Source organism: Lissotriton helveticus, chromosome 5_1, assembly GCF_964261635.1.
Source record: "Lissotriton helveticus chromosome 5_1, aLisHel1.1, whole genome shotgun sequence".
Taxonomy (NCBI): Eukaryota; Metazoa; Chordata; class Amphibia; order Caudata; family Salamandridae; genus Lissotriton; species Lissotriton helveticus.
The window spans coordinates 1,721,046,445-1,721,067,901 of NC_136065.1; the positions used below are offsets into that span (position 1 = coordinate 1,721,046,445).

At 40.8% G+C, this 21,457-nt stretch overlaps 1 protein-coding gene across 1 annotated transcript in view; it reads left to right on the plus strand.

The window, feature by feature from the left end:
• LOC144755768 (nicotinamide N-methyltransferase-like) overlaps positions 1–17,615 on the plus strand; it is a 157,339-nt gene extending 139,724 nt beyond the window's left edge. Inside the window, exon 3 of the mRNA XM_078644989.1 lies at positions 12,919–17,615. Coding sequence (XP_078501115.1) covers positions 12,919–13,345 — 427 coding nt within the window. The 3' untranslated portion in view covers positions 13,346–17,615. The remainder of the gene's footprint in view (positions 1–12,918) is intronic.
• Positions 17,616–21,457: the final 3,842 nt, after the last annotated feature.

Genomic DNA, 21,457 nt, shown 5'->3' on the forward strand with positions numbered 1-21,457 from the left:
GTAATATTATGGACATGTGCCTAAAATCACACCAAATCTATTGAATTTTCAATGCTTGTTTACTTTGGTTCCATCAAGAAGGCATTCAGATGTGTCACACATTTGCCATAAATTCTGAATGTTTGACATTAATGCTGGTCCAATGATAGTGTAAAGGTTTCATTGGCATACTTATAAACCGCTTCCGCAATGTTAAATATAATTTACTAATTAATGTTATGTCTTGTTTATAGATAGGTTGTCTGTTTTTCGCCTGTAAATACTTTGAAATAATATCAGCAGAGACATTTATACTATTTGCAGACAAAGAGATGGTAGATTACATGTAATATGGTGCATGTGTGCCTAAGATAACCCCAAATCTATTGTATTTTCAATGCTTGTTTACTTTAGTTCCATCAAGAAGGCATTCAGATGTGTCACACATTTGCCATAATTTCTGAATGTTAGCACTCTAGTTGCTCATTATATCAAGCTTCACTCACAGTGTGATTTTAGGCAGATTAATAGGATTTTAGTTATAATGTACCATGTCTATCCCTGCCAACAGTATATGTGACTCTACCTAACATCACAATAATGGGTGAATCAAGCTTCACTCACAGTGTGATCTTAGGTACATGATCAGAATGTTAGATAAAATGTACCATGTCTGTCTCTGTCAACAGTATGTGTGACTCTGCCTAAGATTACAATGATGGGTAAATCAAGCTTCACTTACAGTGTGATCTTAGGCAGATTAGTAGAATTTTAGATATAATGTACCATGTCTGTCTCTACAAACATCAAGATCAATTGCATTTTCAATGCTTGATTACTTTCGTTCCATCAACTAGGCATTGAGATATGTCACACATTTTCCATAAATTCAGAATGTTAGCACTCTACTTGCTCATTATTATGAAAATTTGAAATTGTGTAATGGTTTCATTACACTTGTAAATATACTCATTTTTTAAAGCGCCTTGTGCAACCTTAGTATAGGTAGAAGCAGTGAATGTATGGAGAAGGATAGGAATAGCAGATCGAAAACCATATGAAATGGTGTTGGAGATGCATAAAGTATTTCAGTAATGGTATCAATTGAGATGTAATATAAGATAAAGAGGAACATATTTACAAGACTCTTGCGCAATTTATAAAGAAATCTAGCTTATAAACACACAGCTATGGCAAAGATTGCGCACGCAGCTTGTAATGCTGGTCCAGAGATATGTTTAAAGGTTTCTTTTAATGGCAACTTTATAAATTAAAAAATTAAAAAAGATAAAAAATGCAATAGATCTCGGCCTCGGTGTCACTGCTCAGACTATTTCACTGTCTATGCTGGCAAAAAACAGACCACATATATATAAGCAAGAGATAACATTCCTTTTTCATTTCAACGGCACACCCTGGATCTTGTGTGCACAGCTTAGAGCCTATTTGTGAAGTAAGAGGCCTAACAGAAATGCTGCCTAAGATTCCCTACTAGTACATATGCTAAAGCCTAACTGACTTTAAAAAAAACATGTACTTCCATATTTTTAAAGACATCAACTAATCACATTATTCACCCAGATCCATTTAAAATCAAGCTTGACTCACAGTGTGATCTTAGGCACATGTCCACAATATTACATGTAATCTACCATCTCTGTCTCTGCAAGCAGTATGTGTGTTTCTGCTCATATTATTTCACTGTCTCTACAGGCCAAAAACAGCCCACCTATATATAAGCAACACATAACATTAATTTCTCATTACATGTAACATCCTGCTCATGTGCGTAAGATCACACTGTGACTGAAGCTTGATTCACCCATCAGTGTGATGTTAGGCAGATGACCAGGATGTCACATGGAATCTACCATGTCTTTAAAAAACATGTACTTCAATATTTTTAAAGACATCAAGTAAGCATATTATTCACCCAGATTCATTTAAAATGAAGCTTGACTCACATTGTCATCTTAAACACATAAGCAGCATGTTGCATGCAATTTACCATCTCTGTCTCTGCAAGCAGTATGTGTGTCTCCGCTCATAATATTTCACTGTCTCTACTACCCAAAAACATGCCACCTATATGTAAGCAATACATAACATTAATTTCTCATTACATATAACATCCTGCTCATGTGCCTAAAATAACACTATGACTGAAGCTTCATTCACCCATCAGTGTGATGTTAGGCAGATGACCAGAATGTCACATGTAATATACCATGTCTTTAAAAAACATGTACTTCCATATTTTTTTTAAGACATCAAGTAAGCATATTATTCAGCCAGATCCATTTCAAATGAAGCTTGACTCACAATGTCAACTTAAACACATGAGCAGCATATTACATGTAAATTACCATCTCTGCCTCTGCAAGCAGTATATGTGTCTCTGCTCATAATATTTCACTGTCTCTACTCGCCAAAAACAGGCCACCTATATATAAGCATATATATATATACCAGACTTTTTACCAGAAAACATTTTCCATACTAAATCGTTTTTAACACAGAGCACAACCCATTTAAATGACCACTACAAAGCAAAGCAGAAACCTAACTCATTTCCAAAATTCATTTCCAATATACACCATACAAAAACACAATATGCTTCTTAAAAACTCAATATAAATATTTATAAAGTAGACTCTCACAATGTTAACATCTGTCACAGCATTTCATATTCTTGTCTGGGTGCATATTTTATCATTCTGCATGCATTTTCGGCTTGCACCAATGTAAAAAATTGCGCAAGAGTCTTATGAATAGGCCCCTCTTTATTTTATATTCCAGCTCATTTGATACCATTACTGAAATACTTTATGCATCTCCCCACCATTTCATATGGTTTTCTATCTGGTATTCCTATCCCTCTCCATACATTCACTACTTCCACCCATGCTAAAGGTTGCACAAGGCGCTTCAAAAAAAAGAGCATATTTACAAGACCAATAAAACCATTACACAATTTCCAAACCAGCATTGAATCCAAGCAAAAAAAACAATTTATAAAGAAGTGTACCTTATAAACACACAGCTAACATTATGGCAAAAGGTAAACATATAATTCCTTAATTCACAGAGACACACACTATGATACTTGTCAAAAATCTTTAAACTCTCTATCATTTTAAAAGAATCATTACTCACCTTTAAAAATGGTTTGAAAGATGTCAAACAGTGTCAGTCACAGTCAACAGATATTCTTAAGCAGAATCTCTGAACAATGCTTCCTTCACTGGGAGCCTTTCAGTAATGGCACAGATTCTTTCTGATTTCAGAGCCATATTCTTGCACATAGCCAATAAAAATTGTTCCCCCACAAATTCAAAACCAAACTGCACATTTTAATTGGTTGAAGATTTCAAGACTTTGAAACTCACATAACATTCACCCCTCCCCCCAGTGCTCATTCACCAAGTAACCATGGTAACTCCCTCTAAAACCAGCACAGAGTTCACAAGTTCATTTTACTATGTTGCAAAAAAATCCATCAAGCCTGCTTGACCTCTCAATCTACTAGCTAATAAAATGCAATGTTTCTTTAAATGACTTTTTCTCAACCATTGAAATGACTTCTTTAAAAAAAAAGGCATGCACCCTAATTTTCAGTAGAGATTTATAACAAAGCTCCAATCATTTCTACTTATTCATCTGCACTGATTCTTAAACACTTTTTTTTCAGAATCAAACTGCCATTTCATTTCCACAACTCATCTGATTAGAAGCACATCTACCTTCAAAATGACAAAAGTCTGGTTTGTGGGTCATAGCTATGTCCACTGGGCTCAAAAATACGCAACTAACAGAGGTATTTACAATCTTGATTTACCAAATGTGAACAATGTATGGATTGGAAAAATCCTTTATGCATTTACCACACCCCGACCGTATAATTGTGCACTGTGGTGGAAATGACTTAGGCACTTTGACTGGGGTAGGTCTGGAAATGCTTTTAAAGGACATCTTTGGGCAATTGATGTCACTTTTTCCAAAAACTGCCTTGGTTTTTTCTAATATATGCCAAAGGCAAAAATGGAACTGGTCCAACCAATTTTGTCCACAGATTGAGAAAGCAAGGAAACATGTAAATAAATCTGTTTCTGCTTCCCTCAGAGACTATGCTATGTGTTCCATTTACCACAACAACTTGCGTTACAACATGCAAGACATCTATAGAAGAGATGGTGTGCATTTTACAGATGAGGGGAATAGAGTTTTCCTCTTGAATATAAGACTCTGCATTGGTACCTACTTGTAGGTACAAAAAACACCCAATGAACACAACAGCTCTTTTCAGAGCTAACTTACCTCTAAACACTCTACATTATTTTTTTTACTCTATTTTTTACACTGTTTTTCCCCGTGGTGCGCTCAGGGTGCGCGTACCGGAGAGCGCACCCGGGAGCGCACCCAGCGCTTACCCCGCGAAAATTTTAAAAAAAAAATAATAATTTTTTTGCCCTTCAGGGTCCTTCTAGGCTCCCCTCAGAAAACCTAGGGGGTCAGTGGGTGTGTACACTGCCCCCTTTTAATTATATCCCCCTTTCTTTTTTCACCTCTTGTGTCTCGATTCTACTGAGACACAAGATGGCGGACTCTCCGGACTGTTTAGAATGTTGACAGACACCCGACAGCCAATCAGCTTTCCGCTCGCGCACTCCCGTAGCAAGCCGGGTGCGCTCTCCGGTACGCATACCCGTGAGCGCTCGGAGCGCGCCTATAGATATATATGTGTTTTCTAAGTTAATTTTCAAAAAAACCACTGGAGCAATTTTCAGCAAATATAGCAAAGGCACATCTGCGTACCAGTCCCTACAATTTTGCCAAGTTTGGCTTAATTCCGTTCAGTGGTTCGTGCTGTAGACTTGTCAGACCGTCCTATGGAAATTAACATGGGGAAAACACGTTTTGGGACCCCCCTTTTTTCTCAGCCCCCACTTCACGAATCCCCCCGAAACTTCCAGAAAAGGAGCGGAGCAGAGCTGGACAACATTTTTGAAAATTTCACACAAATTCCTCAGCCGGCGCTAGAGTTATTCCCAATAGAATGTTGCGGATTTCCTATGGTAGCCAATCCTAACTATAACTACCTACTGGCGACCGCCAGTAGGTAATATATATATATATATAAAAAAGAGATGCACTTCAGGCTAACAGCAAAACATAATGCTATACACTAATGAGCTTTCAGTATATGGTTGGGTGATCCCATCTACGGGTTCTAGCCAATTGTCCCACCAACTCTAATGTCATATTCCCAGTATATCTATGAGATATGGTGGAAATAAATCCTAGGACGCAACACACTAGGTGTGAGTTCACTAAGCTACCATCATGTTAGGCAACCAGTAGCTCAGTTTGTTTATTCTTGTCCAGAAGGAGTTCACTCTATCAATGTTTGGGAGAGGATGTAGCCTTATGGCTAGAGTGGTCACTCTCAAAGCTGGGGATCCGGGTTAGAGTCTCGGCAACAACACTTAACATCCTGTGATTCTGAGCAAATCACTTAATCTACCAGTGCCTAACAAAAATGAAAGTGTCCTTCTGTAACAAAACTGGTATTATGTAAAGCGCTTTGATACCCGATGTCTCGGGTCTACTACGCGCTATATAAAACTAAAAAAATAATAATAATAATAATGATGTGGCAGGCGGTAACGTTGGTTACGATGGTGAGGAGACCGGCACCGACAGGCTGTCGATGGCATCCTCCCCGTAATTGTAATTAGCACTTTCTCCCCTGAGGCGGAAGCCGGGGGCTCTCCCATCTATCCCTACTGCTTACGCAATATTCTGCTGGTACGACATTTTAAAAAACTGTAAATATCTTAACTGCTCGTTTTTACCTACCAAGCATTCGGACCCTCGCGTGTCAGATTAGCGTTGCACCGAGGCTCCCTGCAACTGAGCACATCCCCGGTGCAGCCGATTGAGGCGCTGACACCGGGAATCAAAGGGGGTACCCGCCATCTTAGGGGGAGGAAAGGGTAGCGGTCCAGCTGTAGGACGCCTCCCGCCCTCCCAGAATACTTAAGGGATAATTGCTGCTCACACTCAGTCATTTGCACTTTCTCCCCTGAGGTGGAAGCCGGGGGCTCTCCCATCTATCCCTACTGCTTACGCAATATTCTGCTGGTAAGACATTTTTAAAAACTGTAAATATCTTAACTGCTCGTTTTTACCTACCAAGCATTCGGACCCTCGCGTGTCAGATTAGCGTTGCACCAAGGCTCCTTGCACATGAGCACATCCCCGGCGCAGCCGATTGAGGCGCTGACGCCGGGAATCAAAGGGGTAGCCGCCATCTTAGGGGGGAGGAAAGGGTAGCGGTCCAGCTGTAGGACGCCTCCCGCCCTCTCAGAATACTTAAGGGATAATTGCTGCTCACACTGAGTCATTTGCACTTTCTCCGTTGAGGCAGAGGCCGGGGGCTCTCCCATCTATCCCTACTGCTTACGCAATATTCTGCTGGTACGACATTTTAAAAAACTGTAAATATTTGAACTGCTCGTTTTTACCTACCAAGCATTCGGACTCTCGCGTGTCAGATTAGCGTTGCACCGAGGCCCCCTGCACCTGAGCACATCCCCGGCGCAGCCGATTGAGGCGCTGACGCCGGGAATCAAAGGGGGTAGCCGCCATCTTAGGGGGAGGAAAGAGTAGCGGTCCAGCTGTAGGACGCCTCCCACCCTCCCAGAATACTTAAGGGATAATTGCTGCTCACACTCAGTCATTTGCACTTTCTCCCCTGAGGCGGAAGCCGGGGGCTCTCCCATCTATCCCTACTGCTTACGCAATATTCTGCTGGTACAACATTTTAAAAAACTGTAAATATCTTAACTGCTCGTTTTTACCTACCAAGCATTCGGACCCTCGCGTGTCAGATTAGCGTTGCACCGAGGCTCCCTGCACCTGAGCACATCCCCAGCGCAGCCGATTGAGGCGCTGATGCCGGGAATCAAAGGGAGTAGCCGCCATCTTAGGGAGAAGAAAGGGTAGCGGTCCAGCTGTAGGACGCCTCCCACCCTCCTCCATAACGTATAAAAAATGATGAGCTTCCGTCCGTGCAGCGGGCGGGCGCGCCAAAGGCAAGCCCGTCTGCGCCCATCCGTGTCTGGACCGGGCCCATGGCGGGAACCCCTGGTCCAGACAGTACTGTCCCTACTATTCAATATACGAATATCATGTTGCATAAATTGCGCTTACCATATGCGAGCAATTGCTTTAGGTTCGACCCAGCTCTTACCCCAGTACCTTCCACACATTCCTGTCCCCACTGTAAGGCTATCATCCCTCTGGTTAATAAAACACCCATTTCCAGGAACAAGAAAAGCCCAATGAGTACCTCGATCGCACTTACCAATGTCCGCTCACTCGGAAAACATAGGCAAGATATAGCAGACTTGGTAAAGGACAGGAATATAGATGTATTGTTCTTGACCGAGACGTGGATGGACAGCACATCAGACCCAGACTTAGTTATCGCGGTCCCTAGTGGCTTTAAGGTTTACAGACAGGACAGACAGCGCAAAAAAGGGGGCGGGCTAGCCATTATCGCTCGCGACACTTACGTTGTCAGGACGTCCTTGATTCCCTCATCTTCTTGTGAAGCCATGCAATTTGCTATTAAATTATCCCCCTCTGATAATTTTAGAGGAATACTCTTATATAGACCACCTGGAGCATGGTCAGGATTCCTTTCCGATTTTAGCACCATCCTAGAACCCTTAGCAATTGAAGAATCTCTAACGGTATTGGGTGACTTTAACTTCCATTTAGAGAAACTAGAAGATAGGGATACTTCCTCCCTTCTATCAGGCATGAACACCCTAGGGCTTCCTCAATTGGTCAACTCCCCCACGCACGACAGCGGTCATATCCTGGACGGCATCTTCTCCAACCTTGAGGGCTTTCACATAACTGATAGCCTTCCACTCACATGGTCGGACCATCATGCAATTCTGGGCACAATTACCACCAATGAAGCCCCTACTGCCAACGCACCCACCTTCAGTCGCGAATCTTTTAAGGCCTGGAAAGATATAGATAGTTCTATCCTAAAAACTCTTTTTATCAACTCCCAGCCTATACTATCCACTGATCCCAACATAGCCACCAAGCAATTTCTGGACTGGATGGGTCTTGCCACTAATTCACTTGTACCCCTTAAACATGCAACCAGAAACAGATCGACCCCCTCTGCTCCGTGGTTTACCGAAGATCTTAGGAACCAGAAACAACTTTGTAGGAATAGGGAGAGGCATTGGCGGAAGTCGTACAATGAAGAAAGCAAAACCCGTTATAAGGAGATGCTTGCTAAATATAAAGTTATGATCGCTCAGGCCAAGAGGAAGTACTTTAGTGAACGGATAGAGCAAGCCAAGAACTATACTAAACAGCTCTACGATTCCACCAAGCAGTTAGTAGGAAATTCCCCCGACTTAAATCCTCCTCCCTCTCAATCCCTTTGCGACGCATTGGGAACTTTTTTCTTCACTAAGGTTAATGATATCTACGCCGCTTTCTCTGCTAACACTAATAACGCCCCAATGCCCATTAACTCTACACCTCCTGTGTCTTTATTTACACAGTTTAAAGACATTACAGAGGCCCAAATAGCGGACATTATCTCTACGATCAAAACTGGTTCAGCCTTAGACCCATGCCCTTTTAAAATTCTTCCTCCAGTTATGGACACCTTGATACCTGTCATCACCCAAATCTGTAATGGCATGTTCAGATCAGGGATCTATCTGGAAATCCTAAAACAAAACCCTCCTTAACCCACTCCTAAAAAAGTCACATCTTGACAAGGATGACCTGAAAAATTATCGACCGATAACCAGTCTTCCATTCTTGGCAAAAGTTGCAGAAAAAGCGATGAATTCGCAGTTATCTGAATTCATCGAGGAACATCACTTACTGGATAGCACCCAATTCGGGTTCCGTAAGTTCCATGGCACCGAAACCGCCTTGATCAAAGCTGCGGATGACATTAGAGTCATCCGAGATCAAGGAGGAACAGCAGTATTGGTGCTACTAGATTTATCCGCAGCTTTCGACACGGTCGACCATTCGATCTTGGTCGATCGTGTCAAAAAAATGGGCATTCAACAAGCAGCCAAAGATCTACTGGCCTCCTTTTTGTCAGGCAGAACTCAGGCTGTCACTCTGGGATCATTCCATTCGACTAATCTGTCTCTGCCATGTGGGGTCCCACAAGGCTCATCCCTGAGTCCGACACATTTTAATCTCTATGTGTCGGACCTAGCCAATATCATTCGAGCACATGGGATGAGCCTAACCTCATATGCAGATGACGCACAGTTAGTCCTGGCCATCAAAAATAATGGCCAAAAGAGGTATGCTGGCAATTGGAGACTGGATGGCCTCCAATTGTCTAAAACTCAATTCCGATAAGACGGAGGTTGTCATATTTGGACAACTCACTCCAAGCTGGTCCCCCGCTTGGTGGCCTGCGTCTTTCGGAACCCTGCCTAAACCCGCCTCTCAGGTAAGGAATCTGGGAGTTGTTTTCGACGATCATCTCAACTTCGCTGCCCATGCTAACCAAGTAGCATCCTCAGCCTTTCATACACTGCGCCTAATAAGGAAAATCATTCCTTTCCTCCCTGAAAGCGCCGGGAAAACCTTGGTAAGTTCCCTAGTGCTGTCTACTCTGGACTATTGCAATGGTATTTTTGCCAATGCTCAGACCAGGGTATTCAATAAAATGCAGACAATGCAAAACGCGGCAGCAAGACTACTCACCAGAATTCCCAAACACAAGTCCGCGGCCGACACTATTAGAAAACTTCATTGGCTCCCAATCAGAAGCCGGATCAAGTTTAAAACTCTCTGCATCGTATACAAGGCATTGCATAAACAGGGACCACAGTTTCTCAAAGATCAGCTGATTCCCTACTGTCCCCCTGGGGTACTGCGATCCACCACTCTCAACGACCTAGTGGTGCCTCGTACCAAGACCATCTCCTGGGGAGACCGTCGGTTCTTGGCTACGGCCCCAAAACTGTAGAATACCCTACCTCAGTCAATTCGGAATAGCACCTCTCTCTGGTCCTTCCGTAAACAGCTAAAAACTTGGCTGTTCAATCAGTAACATCTCAGATTATACATAAGCAGTTGGAGAATCTGTTGCAGATGTCGCAGCGCCGAGACGCCTACAGGCATTTGTTCGCGCTTAATCAAATGTCATCAATGAATAAATTAGCCCCTTAGTGTCAGACTATGGGAGAGAAGTCCTTGCTACAGTGGAAAATGAGTGTAAGAGTGCTTCACTGTTAGGACATCTACTGTTTAATTCCCATGCACCATATCCTAGGGGCCTTTAGGGCCTACCTTGGGGGTGGCTTACAATTATTGAAAAGGAAAGTGTAGGCCTGGCAAAATGTTTATTTTATCAGCTTGCCGTGGCAGTTTAAAACTGCGCCACAGGCAGCAGTGGCAGTCCTGGTACATGTTGTACTTAAGTGAATGCAAAAACACTTGCTCACTTTGCCGCTGATTCAAGATAGCCTGGCTGATGAGGGTTCTGAACCCAAAACTGTTCCCATGATGCAAAGTGTCAGACTGATTTGCATATGGCCGTGTCTGTACTGGGGTGGCGGAGTGAGCTAAAGAATGATGATGGATTAAACTCAGATCATTGACTGGGGGAGAGTGCTTGCAATGTTCAACACTCCATCCATCATCCCCTTAGGTTTTGCAAAGTTCGCCTTAAGTTGGCAGGGTATACCCAGACGTGGGTCCCTTGCTCACTTTCCGACTGGATTCAAGATAGCCTGGCTAATGAGGGTATGAACCGGAAACTGGTCCCAGGATGCTTGTATCCAGTCCAGGGAAGACATGGTTTGGTAATTTGAGCTGGACTGTTCCCATGAGGCACAGGGTCAGACTGATTTGTATATATGCCATGTCTGACGGAGTGTGCTAAAGAATGATGCTGGATTAAACCCAGATCAGTTCACTGGGGTGAGTGCTTGCTATGTTCAACACTCCGTCCATCATCCCCTTTGGTTTTTGCAAAGTTTGTACTTAAGTGAATGGCACAATGTGTGCTGCAGCCAAATTGTAGCATTAATTTACAGGTGGTAGGTACATGTCGTACCATTTACGAGGGATTCTATGTAAATTAAACATGCCTATTAAGACTGATGTATATTTTTCTGTACAGAGTTTTCTCCCTGACTGTGGAGTCTCCACTATTTGTGAATAGCCTAAAAGTTTAAACGTACACAAAAGCATATATTTACCTTTGTGTTTAGGACCATAAGCTTTTTCTACATATTTATATATTGTAATTGCAGCACACATGCAAAGAAACAATAAAGACATAAGCAAAAATCAGCCAACATGTTAGCTTACATGACTGATGTCAAACATGTAGTTCATTAAAGCATGCTAGAATATTGCTTGTGAGAGAATCACAGTTATTTACTTGTAGCATATTCAATAATACAAGTTTGTACACAAAAAATGTAAAGGGTCTCTGCTTTGAAAAATATATGATCATGATAACATCATTATCCTAGATGGGTACTATTGTGGAAGGATGTATGACATTACAACGCATGCTTTTACCACGCATGCTGTTACAACGCAGTTTTTACAACGCATGCTGTTACAACGCATAGCGCTTTGGGGTGCTGGATAGTGAATAGTTTAATTTACTATTCCAACTCCAGTCCCCGTGAATAGTAGAGAAGGTGTTGGATAGTAAATTAAAACTATTTCCTATCCTAGAGCGCCCCCCAGTGCAATGCGTTGTAATGGTTTTTGTTGTAAAACCTGCGTTGTAAAAGCACTGCGTTGTTAAAGTTTTGTTGTAAAGGATGTTTTCCATTGTGGAAGCTCCTGTGTCCTGTAGCATACCTATTCCACAGAATGATAGAGAGGCCATGTTAAGTCTCACAGCTGAATTTCCCTTGATTCACTCAATCCACTACAATTGAAAGACAAGCTCAGTACATAATTGCATGATTTACCAAAGTGGCCGAATACAGGTCTGGATTTTCCCATTCGTGGTCCATCTATGTATGTATATGATATTTCCATAGAGCGAGCCTATCTAAAATGCAGAGGAGCTCTGTGCAAGGTCAAAGACTGACATAAAGCAAACAAATAGAGGAGAGGAAGAAGAGTTGTAGACCATTCATGCATTGTGATGTAGTGTTCTTTAAATGGACGAGTCATCAAATGTTTCCTAAATTTGAGCAGCGTTAGAGCTTTCCTGATGGATACATGGATGTTGTTCATATCCTAGGTGCATAGATTGGAAAAGGCCTGCTGTCTTGTTGTTTGCTTTTTAAGACTTGCTAGTCTGCAGTTTGATGGTGTACTGGCTGTGGTTGTGCTGAGATTCACCAAGACGGCGAGCTTTTCAGGATGGAGGTGATGTTATCGTATTTCATTAGCCCTCAATGAGACATGCGGCAACATTTAGGATGGCCCTAAGGAGTGCCAGTGTGTAGTGTGGGAGGTCATAGAGTGCCACCATCTGGATGTCTGAGTGTGAGGGCTTTTACTGAAGACCCTATCCGAATAAACTGGTTTGATATTCTTTAGACAAGAGAGCTGTTACCAGGCTGTATACTTATTTGGCAATATGTTTCTTGAGGATGAGGTAAGTGTCCAGGGTGAATCCAAGTAACTTAGTATTCAGTGAATGTTGGAGGGTTTGAAGCCATCAAGGTCCATGTCATTGAGCCAGGTTAATACTGGGTCTTGTTTATTGTACTTCTGATGTATGTAAATTCATATGACATTGAAATCTATCTATGGTGCTTATATGATGCATACATTGATTAGACAATGTTATGAAATCCGTGCTGACTACTAATGTAATTAATCTACATGAATACATTTACTCAATAATATTATTTATGCATCAATGTATGCTTTTGTTTTTAGGAACCAATGGATAAACAAAGAAGATGAATTGCGAGGAAAAATAACACATGTAGTAAAGTGTGATATCACTGCAAAGAACCCATTGCTTCCTGAAGTCCTACCTCTAGTAGACTGTCTGTATGTGGTACATTGTTTAGAAAGTCTATGTCCTGACAAAGAAACCTACTGCTGTGCCCTGAAAAATATCTCTGAATTGTTAAAAAGTGGAGGCATTCTGGTAATGTTTGTGTGTCTCAACTGCACCTTTTTCATGATAGGAAGTAACAAAGTTCCAAGTCTACAGGTTGATGAACAGTTTGTGATGAAAACATTAATTAATACAGGGTATGTCATTGTGGAAGTGAATGTAGTTCCTAGATCGGAGAAAAATCTTCATTCTCGTACCGATTTTTCAAGTGAGTTATATGTTGTTGCCAAAAAAGTCTAACTTTTTCCTTGCATATCTAATTTTTTATTCCAGCTCTGAAACCTAGGTCAGAATACTGACTTAAGGATAAACATGTTAATGGCACATTACAACATACCAACAAAATATTTTAAAAAAAGATACACACTATGGCTCATGGAAACACAGGTGACAAACATAGAAATTACAGAAAGAGGCAAGTTTTCACATTAAAGTCAAACCGATTGGCTTTACTAATCAATGCCTATTTATTATTCTTTGTAGATACCATAAGTACAACATTCATACTCAGACATTTGTTCTGTATTCACTATGCCGTAGAATCTGAGGTGCAATGATAAGTTCCAACAGCCCAGAACTGAACTTGCATACCTTGAAATCTCACTCAGGAGGGGCATGCTACAGCAGTTCGACTAGAATATTCCATCATTAGCAAGCCTGCTTTGTGTGTATCAGGAATCTGTCTGTGATAGTATAAAATAACAATGGACTGGGAGACAGCCTAAGGTATTTTCCTTTTGCTGGAGTTATTCTAAGCATTGCATATATACCTTCCTTTATTTTTTAGGTCAAGCCTACGCAGCGCATGTGCCGTCTCTTTGAGACATGCTGTATTCTCTCCATCGGCTTAAGCCCACCCTTTGCCTTTTTATTCATCTCATCAATTGTTGTTAAAACATGCTTGCTTGCTAGTAGTACATCTTTCCTCTTTGTCCCTCTATTTTGTGTTTGGTTTCCTCCCACAGAGCACCACCCAATTACTGGTAACATTAGGATTCTGTGTTTATGTGTTCATTTGGTGGACTATTATTTTATTGATTCCTGCTCTTGTCACTGTATGCCCATCATCGATGGTTACGCTTTGGCGCTAGTCACTTAAACTCCCTGTTCCGTTCAAATACCAAGATGAAATGTCATAAGATTCAGGCGCAGTTTTCAAAATCGCCTCTTTAATTTTCTCTGACTTCAAAGTGCGAGGACTTCCCCCAAACCCCTCCTCTTCACTGCTTGTTACTTTAGTGAGCCTTAGTCACCGGATCTTCAGCAGCCTAACCTTTCAGCACAGTTAATGGCACACATAATACTATAGTGCTGTTGACATGCATCGAGGCACTTGTCTTTTCTATCTGTGCATTAAAAAGCCTTGAAATGTGTCCATACATTTTTCCTGAGGCAAGCATGTGTTACTGAATCACACTGCATAACCCAGTGTGTAGTAATTGTTTATCTCTTCACTCCCTGGTGGCACAGCACCCAGGATAATGTGCTTCATAGCTAAACACCTATAAGGTCCCAAAGGTGAGACCTATTGGCTACTCTTGTTTCAGCATGTACAGCTGTGGTAACTGGTATAGTCACCACCTTGCAGTCAGATGCCATCCATGCTAGGGTAGAAGCTATTGTTGCTGCAGTGTTCTTGCTGTTGGGGATGCTGTCATTTTGGTTGTGTCCATGCTATGGTTACATTTTGTGCTCAGTGCCGTTGCCTCAGCCTTGCTATCAACTGTTGCTAAAGCAGTTGTTCGATTCTGCTCATTCTGAGCTGTGGTCACTATTTTTGCAGAAGCGTTGGTCACTGATTTGGTGGAAGTTATTAATGCTGCAGAAGTTCTTGATGTGGTAGCAAATGTTGTTGTTGCTGCTGTATTCTCTGATGAGTCTACTGTTTGCTGCAGATTTCACACTGTAGTGCAAGAAAGAGACAATGCTTCCTTCAGGATAATTTTCAGGACACAATAAAGTGTTGGTACATTGTCACTGACATGACCTACGCTTATTTAACAGGGGCTTTGCGCCGTTCAAAAGGTGAATGATGAAGAGGTATCAACCCAAAAAAGAAGTCAATGCTTCTTCATCAGGACAAGTATAATGCAATTTAAGCAATCACTATGTACAATGAAAAAATTGCATGCTATGCAGATATACACATATCCCAGTATGGCAGAAAGGTAAGCGAATCCTAACACGCAGGAGTGGAACTAGTCATTTAGAAAGGTGGGAGTATATCCACTAGGACATTTCCCTTAAGAAAGAAATCACATAGGTGCATGTAAGTAGAACTTAACACATGTGAGGCAGTAGGCCGCCTCTCCAGTGATTCAGAATAAAAGGGTTAGTCACCCTATTAATTTGCAAAACAAACTATGCCACCACTGTCGCTCCATGTATTAAACGCATGTATGCTGTCATCAAACAAAGGTGTGTGTGATCTGCCCTTCAAGGTATCAGGATAAATGCAGGAACTAATCAAAATCAGGTACAGAACTAGGCCTCTGTGTACAGCCTGAAATTTGAGAAAGTGGTTTTAGGCACAAGAAGTGTGAGGTTTAGGTGGGAAGTTGCAGGGTTGCTGGAAATGTAGCAATGAAATGTAGCTGTTTTAGAATCAAAATATTCCAGAAGGTTGTCCCAATTTTGCAGTGATGGATGCGGTGTTGCTTTTCAGGTAATCACGAAAAGGTATTTCTTGAGAAATGTCAAAAAGATGTACCTTGTTTGGTTGGAGACCTCATTGAGACATGTTTGTTTGAGAGGTATTTTTAACACTCTTGGTAGCCTCTTCAGTTTTATCTTGCATGGGTGTATTTTCTGTGGAAATTGACGAGCCATTTGCACTTCACATTGTCATGAGTTCGTTTTAGCTTTGCTGTTTTCTCATATATTTATGTAATTTGTTGATTCAATGTTAGTTTAGATTTGTAGTCTTGGCATGTAACAGCTTGTAGAAAACCGTAGATATGGTAACAGTAGTGTGTTAGCGGTAAGATTGGCCTTACGTGTAACTTTCCATGTCCAGCAGGATTCCAGGGTTGTCTTGGCTCAAATGGAGGTTTCTTTAAACCATTCTGTTCTACCAGCAAAGTGTGTTTTATCAAATTGTTCTGTTCTTGTGGTTGAATTGGCCTCGGAAATATCATGATAGCTCCTTGAGAATCCACCTGTGGAAAAGTAAGGACTGTAAGTATGAAAGTCACACACACTCTCTAGTAGGTTTGAGCTTCATTGCCAAATGAGCATTGTTCTTGGTGAAAATCAGAGCCAGTTCTTCACAGTTGAACCCAGAGAATTGACCAAACCGAGCTATAACTCACCTTGTCCTCACAAAGCTGCATCAGTACTAGGGGGTGTGTTCAATTCACGTAATTTTCATGGAGTTTAGAGACAACTAAGTGTAATTAAGTTTAATTACACAAACACAAATCTGTCATTTTGCACTATATTTTAGTAGGAAATTGGATTTTGTGGTAATTTTTGACTGAAGGACACATTTTTGTGCCTAAAAAAGTAGCAAACATCACACTTGCTGCTTACAAAAGGCACTCCCACACTACTCACCTATTGTGGCATAAAATCGTAAACGTACAAACCCCCAAATTACGAGAATTTCGCCAGTGTATTAGAACATTTTCCTTTGGCTAATCAGAACCCCTTAAAAGCCATCATAATCAGTCCGATTCTTCGTTACACTATGTATTAACTCATAATTCAAGTAATCCCCCATCCGTATATGCAGAACAATCATGTGCCCCTTGCAAAGATGAAGTTATGGCTAGGTATTTCTGCCCCACTGTGTCTAGCCTGAAATGTCCCCTGTTGAATTTGTCTGTTGTTGACAATGACATTTGTTATACGGAAATAACTTTGAAACAATGTGTACGCAAAACGCAGTTGTATTGTACGTCACGTCCATGCATTTGTATTGGAGTAATTCATGACATATCCTTATCAAACCACTGAAATCTATGGCTGGCTGTTGTAAGAAATTACATACGCAATAAACCAAACCTACGCATAATCTCCTAGCTCCAGATATGAGTATTTAGTATGAATGTTGAATGTGGGGCACTGCAAATGTTTCCTAATTTAATTTATGATTCGTTTTTCATGCAGGTATTTTTTTTTTATTAATTTGGCATTTCTTCCAGCAGCATTTCTTTTAAAACTACGTTGATGGCACCTTTCTAACAGCTGTGGCAGCTTTTGAATTTTGGGGTGTAATATATGTGCCCTGAAATGTTTAGGCATGCATTTATATTTGATGGTGAATTCATTCTAAGTTGAACGAGTGTGGTTACGTTGTCTAGCAAAATGTTCCTCAATCTCTCTTCTGACATGTAGCAGAGAATGCCTACATGTGTAAAATTAAAAGTATAGAATACCTGTGTGGGTAGTGAACTGTACGCTAAATTGCACAACAATATGTCAACCATTTTTGCCTCTGACCAAATGTTTGGGAAAAACATGTGTTATATCTTTATAGGTCTGGTGTTAGTCAAGAAATTTAGATTTTGCTAAAATATATTTATATTATGCTTACTTAAAGGGGCTCTCAGCCACATCTCTTCATCCATTGGTCTGTTTTTGTGCCATTCACATTTTGCTTCCGCCCACTATTGCAAACAGCATGGGCTCATGGGTCAGCCTCCTTCATCCACTGGTTAATTTCACTTTCAGTGACTGCATTCTGGTCTCTCACAATAAGCAAATCCACACACTAGGGCCAGATGTAGGAGCCAAAATACCGGTCGGTAACGGCCGAATTCGGCCGTTACCGACCGGTATTTGGGTTTTCAGATGTAGGGGCATATATTTTACAGAATCGGTAAATTTACCGAATCAGTAAATTTACAGATTCTGTAAAATACCGAATCGGTATTTTTACCGATTCGGTATTTCCAAATGTAGGTGGCACTCCTGAGAGTGCCACAGGCCTTACAGATTCGGTATTTTACCACCCAATCCAATTGGGTGGTAAAATACCGAATCCAGGTGTGCATGCACATGTGTGCATGCACACCTATGCCATGTGGCAGACAGACATGCCCTAAGGGCATGTCTGTCTGTCACATGGCACACATACCTGTATTTAGGGTGCTAGAGGGTGTCAAAGTGACACCCCCTGCACCCTTGCAGGATTCGGTATTTACCGAATCGGTAAATACCGATTCGGTATTGCCCATTGATTCCTATGGGCTTCAAGGCCCATAGGAATCAATGGGCATTACCGAATCGGTATTTACCGATTCGGTAAATACCGATTCTTACCGATTCGGTATATTTAAAAAGAAATTTACCTACATCTCAGTACTTCTAATTTACCGATTCATAAATACCGAATCGATAAAATTCGGTATTTATGAATCGGTAAAATAGAATTACCTACATCTGGCCCCAAGTTCTTCCCTTCAGTGTCAGTGTTTTTATTGTTACTTTATGACTACTTTAGTATTCCCTTATGTTTTGAGTCCAAGGTGAAAGCAGTACATTTCTTCCAGATGATAGTACAGACCACATTCCAGATGTTTTCAGTTCCCGTCTCCGGACAATCCCTCGGAAAACGTTTACTCGTTGCTCAGTTTCACCAATGATTCTTTACCCAGGAATAAAAGCAGCCTTTGTGTTTAATTTGCAGCACTTGTAACACGTTTTCAATTTATTTCCTTTTCCTTCTTTCTTTGTTTCTTTCCTTCCTTCTCGCTTTGTTTCTGTTCTTCTTTCTTTGTTTCTTGCTTTGTTTCTCCTTTGCCTTCTTTCTTTCCTTATTTTCATTTCATTTATTTCTCAACCAACTCAAGCATGGAACAAGGGGCAATGTGTCAGCCCATTCAGCCATTGGCCAATGAAATAAATGCAAGTTGTAGAAAAAAGAGAAATAAAAATAAAAGATAATCTCAATAAATCAAACTTTAGCTCAAGTATCAGCTCACAACTATACTGTACAACCCTTAAAACAGAATACAAACTGGTTAGTACATTTTATAATATAGAAAATACACATTTATGTCATTACTCAATCATATTAAATAGAATTGCTTGATGACCTAGATGTTTATATATACCCACTTATAAAACATACTGAGGACCGACCATGTTTGTGGTATATAATTATCCAGCCATATTTATTGAGTATTCATAGCATTAGGGCGAAAAGCTTCAACTTTTACATTCCATGCCCAGTAACAAAACGGGACACAGCAAAAACTAGTTGTTCCATTGGGAAGCTTTTTAAAATCCCTAATGCCTCCCAGTAATTTCTCACACCCACAAGTTTGTATATAGCAACAATTAATTTATTGTGGGCAGATGCTAAATGAGGGCAAACAAATAAAATGTGCCTCTGTCTATTCGACCAGAGGGCAATGTGGACATAAATTCGAAAGGGAGCATGTTTTGTCCCAATTTGAAGCGTGGGTTCTTAGTGGAAGAAGTCCACATCTGAATTGGTCATATAAACATTTGGCTTGAAAGGGAAATATTCTATCCACATAAGGCTTCTGAATGACCCTTCTAAATCTGATTCATTGCTTTCTCCCAATACATTTTTTTCATTTTCTGTACATCGGTTTTGAACATATCTCCCGCAGCACTCCATAATTCCCCCACCCTGACTTTGTCTGGAAGTTTCTTGATTTGCTTCAGCCAAGGGGTACATACTTCTTTATCATAAGCTATCAACTCTTTTAACGATTCCTGATACAGTGCCAGCTCCACAGTTGATCATAACCAGACTCAATATAACAAAGGTTTAAGCAAGATGACCATAATAATGGGATTAAATGCTAATCAAATCTCAGGAGTATACGAGGTGTACTCACAGGTAAATTAAAGAAGGCCCTAATAAATGTGTTCTCGGTCTTAGTAAGAATTGCTGTGTCTACATAGACCCCCATCTCAGCAAATATTTGCTGTCTACACCATATATTTATATGCAGTAATGGTAGGTGGCACCAATCCCCCTGAGGTGGCCTTATATTTTCGTCCTATTGCAGATTTCTTCTGATGTAAAATAGGATTACTTTTTTATAATTGATCCCTCCATGTTAGGTTATCTGCTAGTCTATCACCTAAATATTCAAAGTGTGTTACCAGCTTTAGTGAACCCTATCTATTGTTATCTTCCTTCTGAAGGACCAAAGGGGATTTATTGAGATGGACTATGATTTAGATGGATTCATTTCTAATCCCCTATTAGCACAACAGGCTAATGAAACATTCAATTCTGACTGTAAGTGCATTGAGGATCTTGATATAAGTAAAGTGTCATCTGCAAACATTAGAAATGGGAGAGGGACACTTCCAGATTTATGAGCATCATGTCTGCATAGGGCTAGCCATTTATACGCTCCATTAATATAGAGACTGACGAGAGTAGGTGCAAAGAGACATCCATGCCTTACTGCCGCTTAATGTCAATTCTGTCCATTAGGTCCCCTCTCATATTTCATCTCACCCAAGCATATGTTTCAGAGTGCAGTACCCTCAATATTCAAAGTATATCCCTTGGGATTCCTTATTCATCCAGGACTTTCCAGAGGTTATCCTTCTGGACCAGGTCAAATGCCACTCTTAAATCAATAAAAGCGGCATGTAGATGATCCCACTTCAAGGTGATATATTTTCAGCATAGCACCTTAAAGCAAAATACCTGGTCGCGGGTACTAACCTTATTCATGAAGCCTGTTTGTGTATCTTCAAGGATGCACTTCTCATCTACCCACTTATGCAATCAAACAGGATCTACCTACAAAAGATTTCATGAGCATTATCCAGTAGGGTTATGGGCCTGTAGCTTGAAGGGACATCCCTGTTCCCCTTCTTATAAATAGGGAGAATGGCAACTGAATGCCATTATGGAGGAATGTCTTTGCCTTTTAGAATGCTATTACTCACAACATTAAGATACAGGACCAGTATATCTGGCTGAAATAAATACAGATCTGCAAGTTTTTTATCTTCATCTGTTTTAAGGGCAAGAGCCGAATCAGCTAAAGTAAACTATGGAACATCAGAACTACCATTTATTGAACCCTTTTCCATTAGTCCTAAATTTCTCTGGGTCCCTGACATTTCCTTCCCTAGAGGTTTTCACTGTTTTTTTTTCACAGAGCCATTCTTTATATCGACCATGAAAATGAAGTACCCACCTATCGTGTTAATGTTGCTTTAAGATGTTTCTAAATTGTATGAGAGTTAACTGCAATCAGCTTCCAGAAGCATTTTGGCCCCAATTTGTAGGTCTTTTTTGAATAGAGCAATAGGTAACCGAAGGTACAAAACATGTTTCACTTTAAATTTCAATATCAATACATTTACAATAAATTTCTAAAATAACAGACAAGAGATAAAAAGATA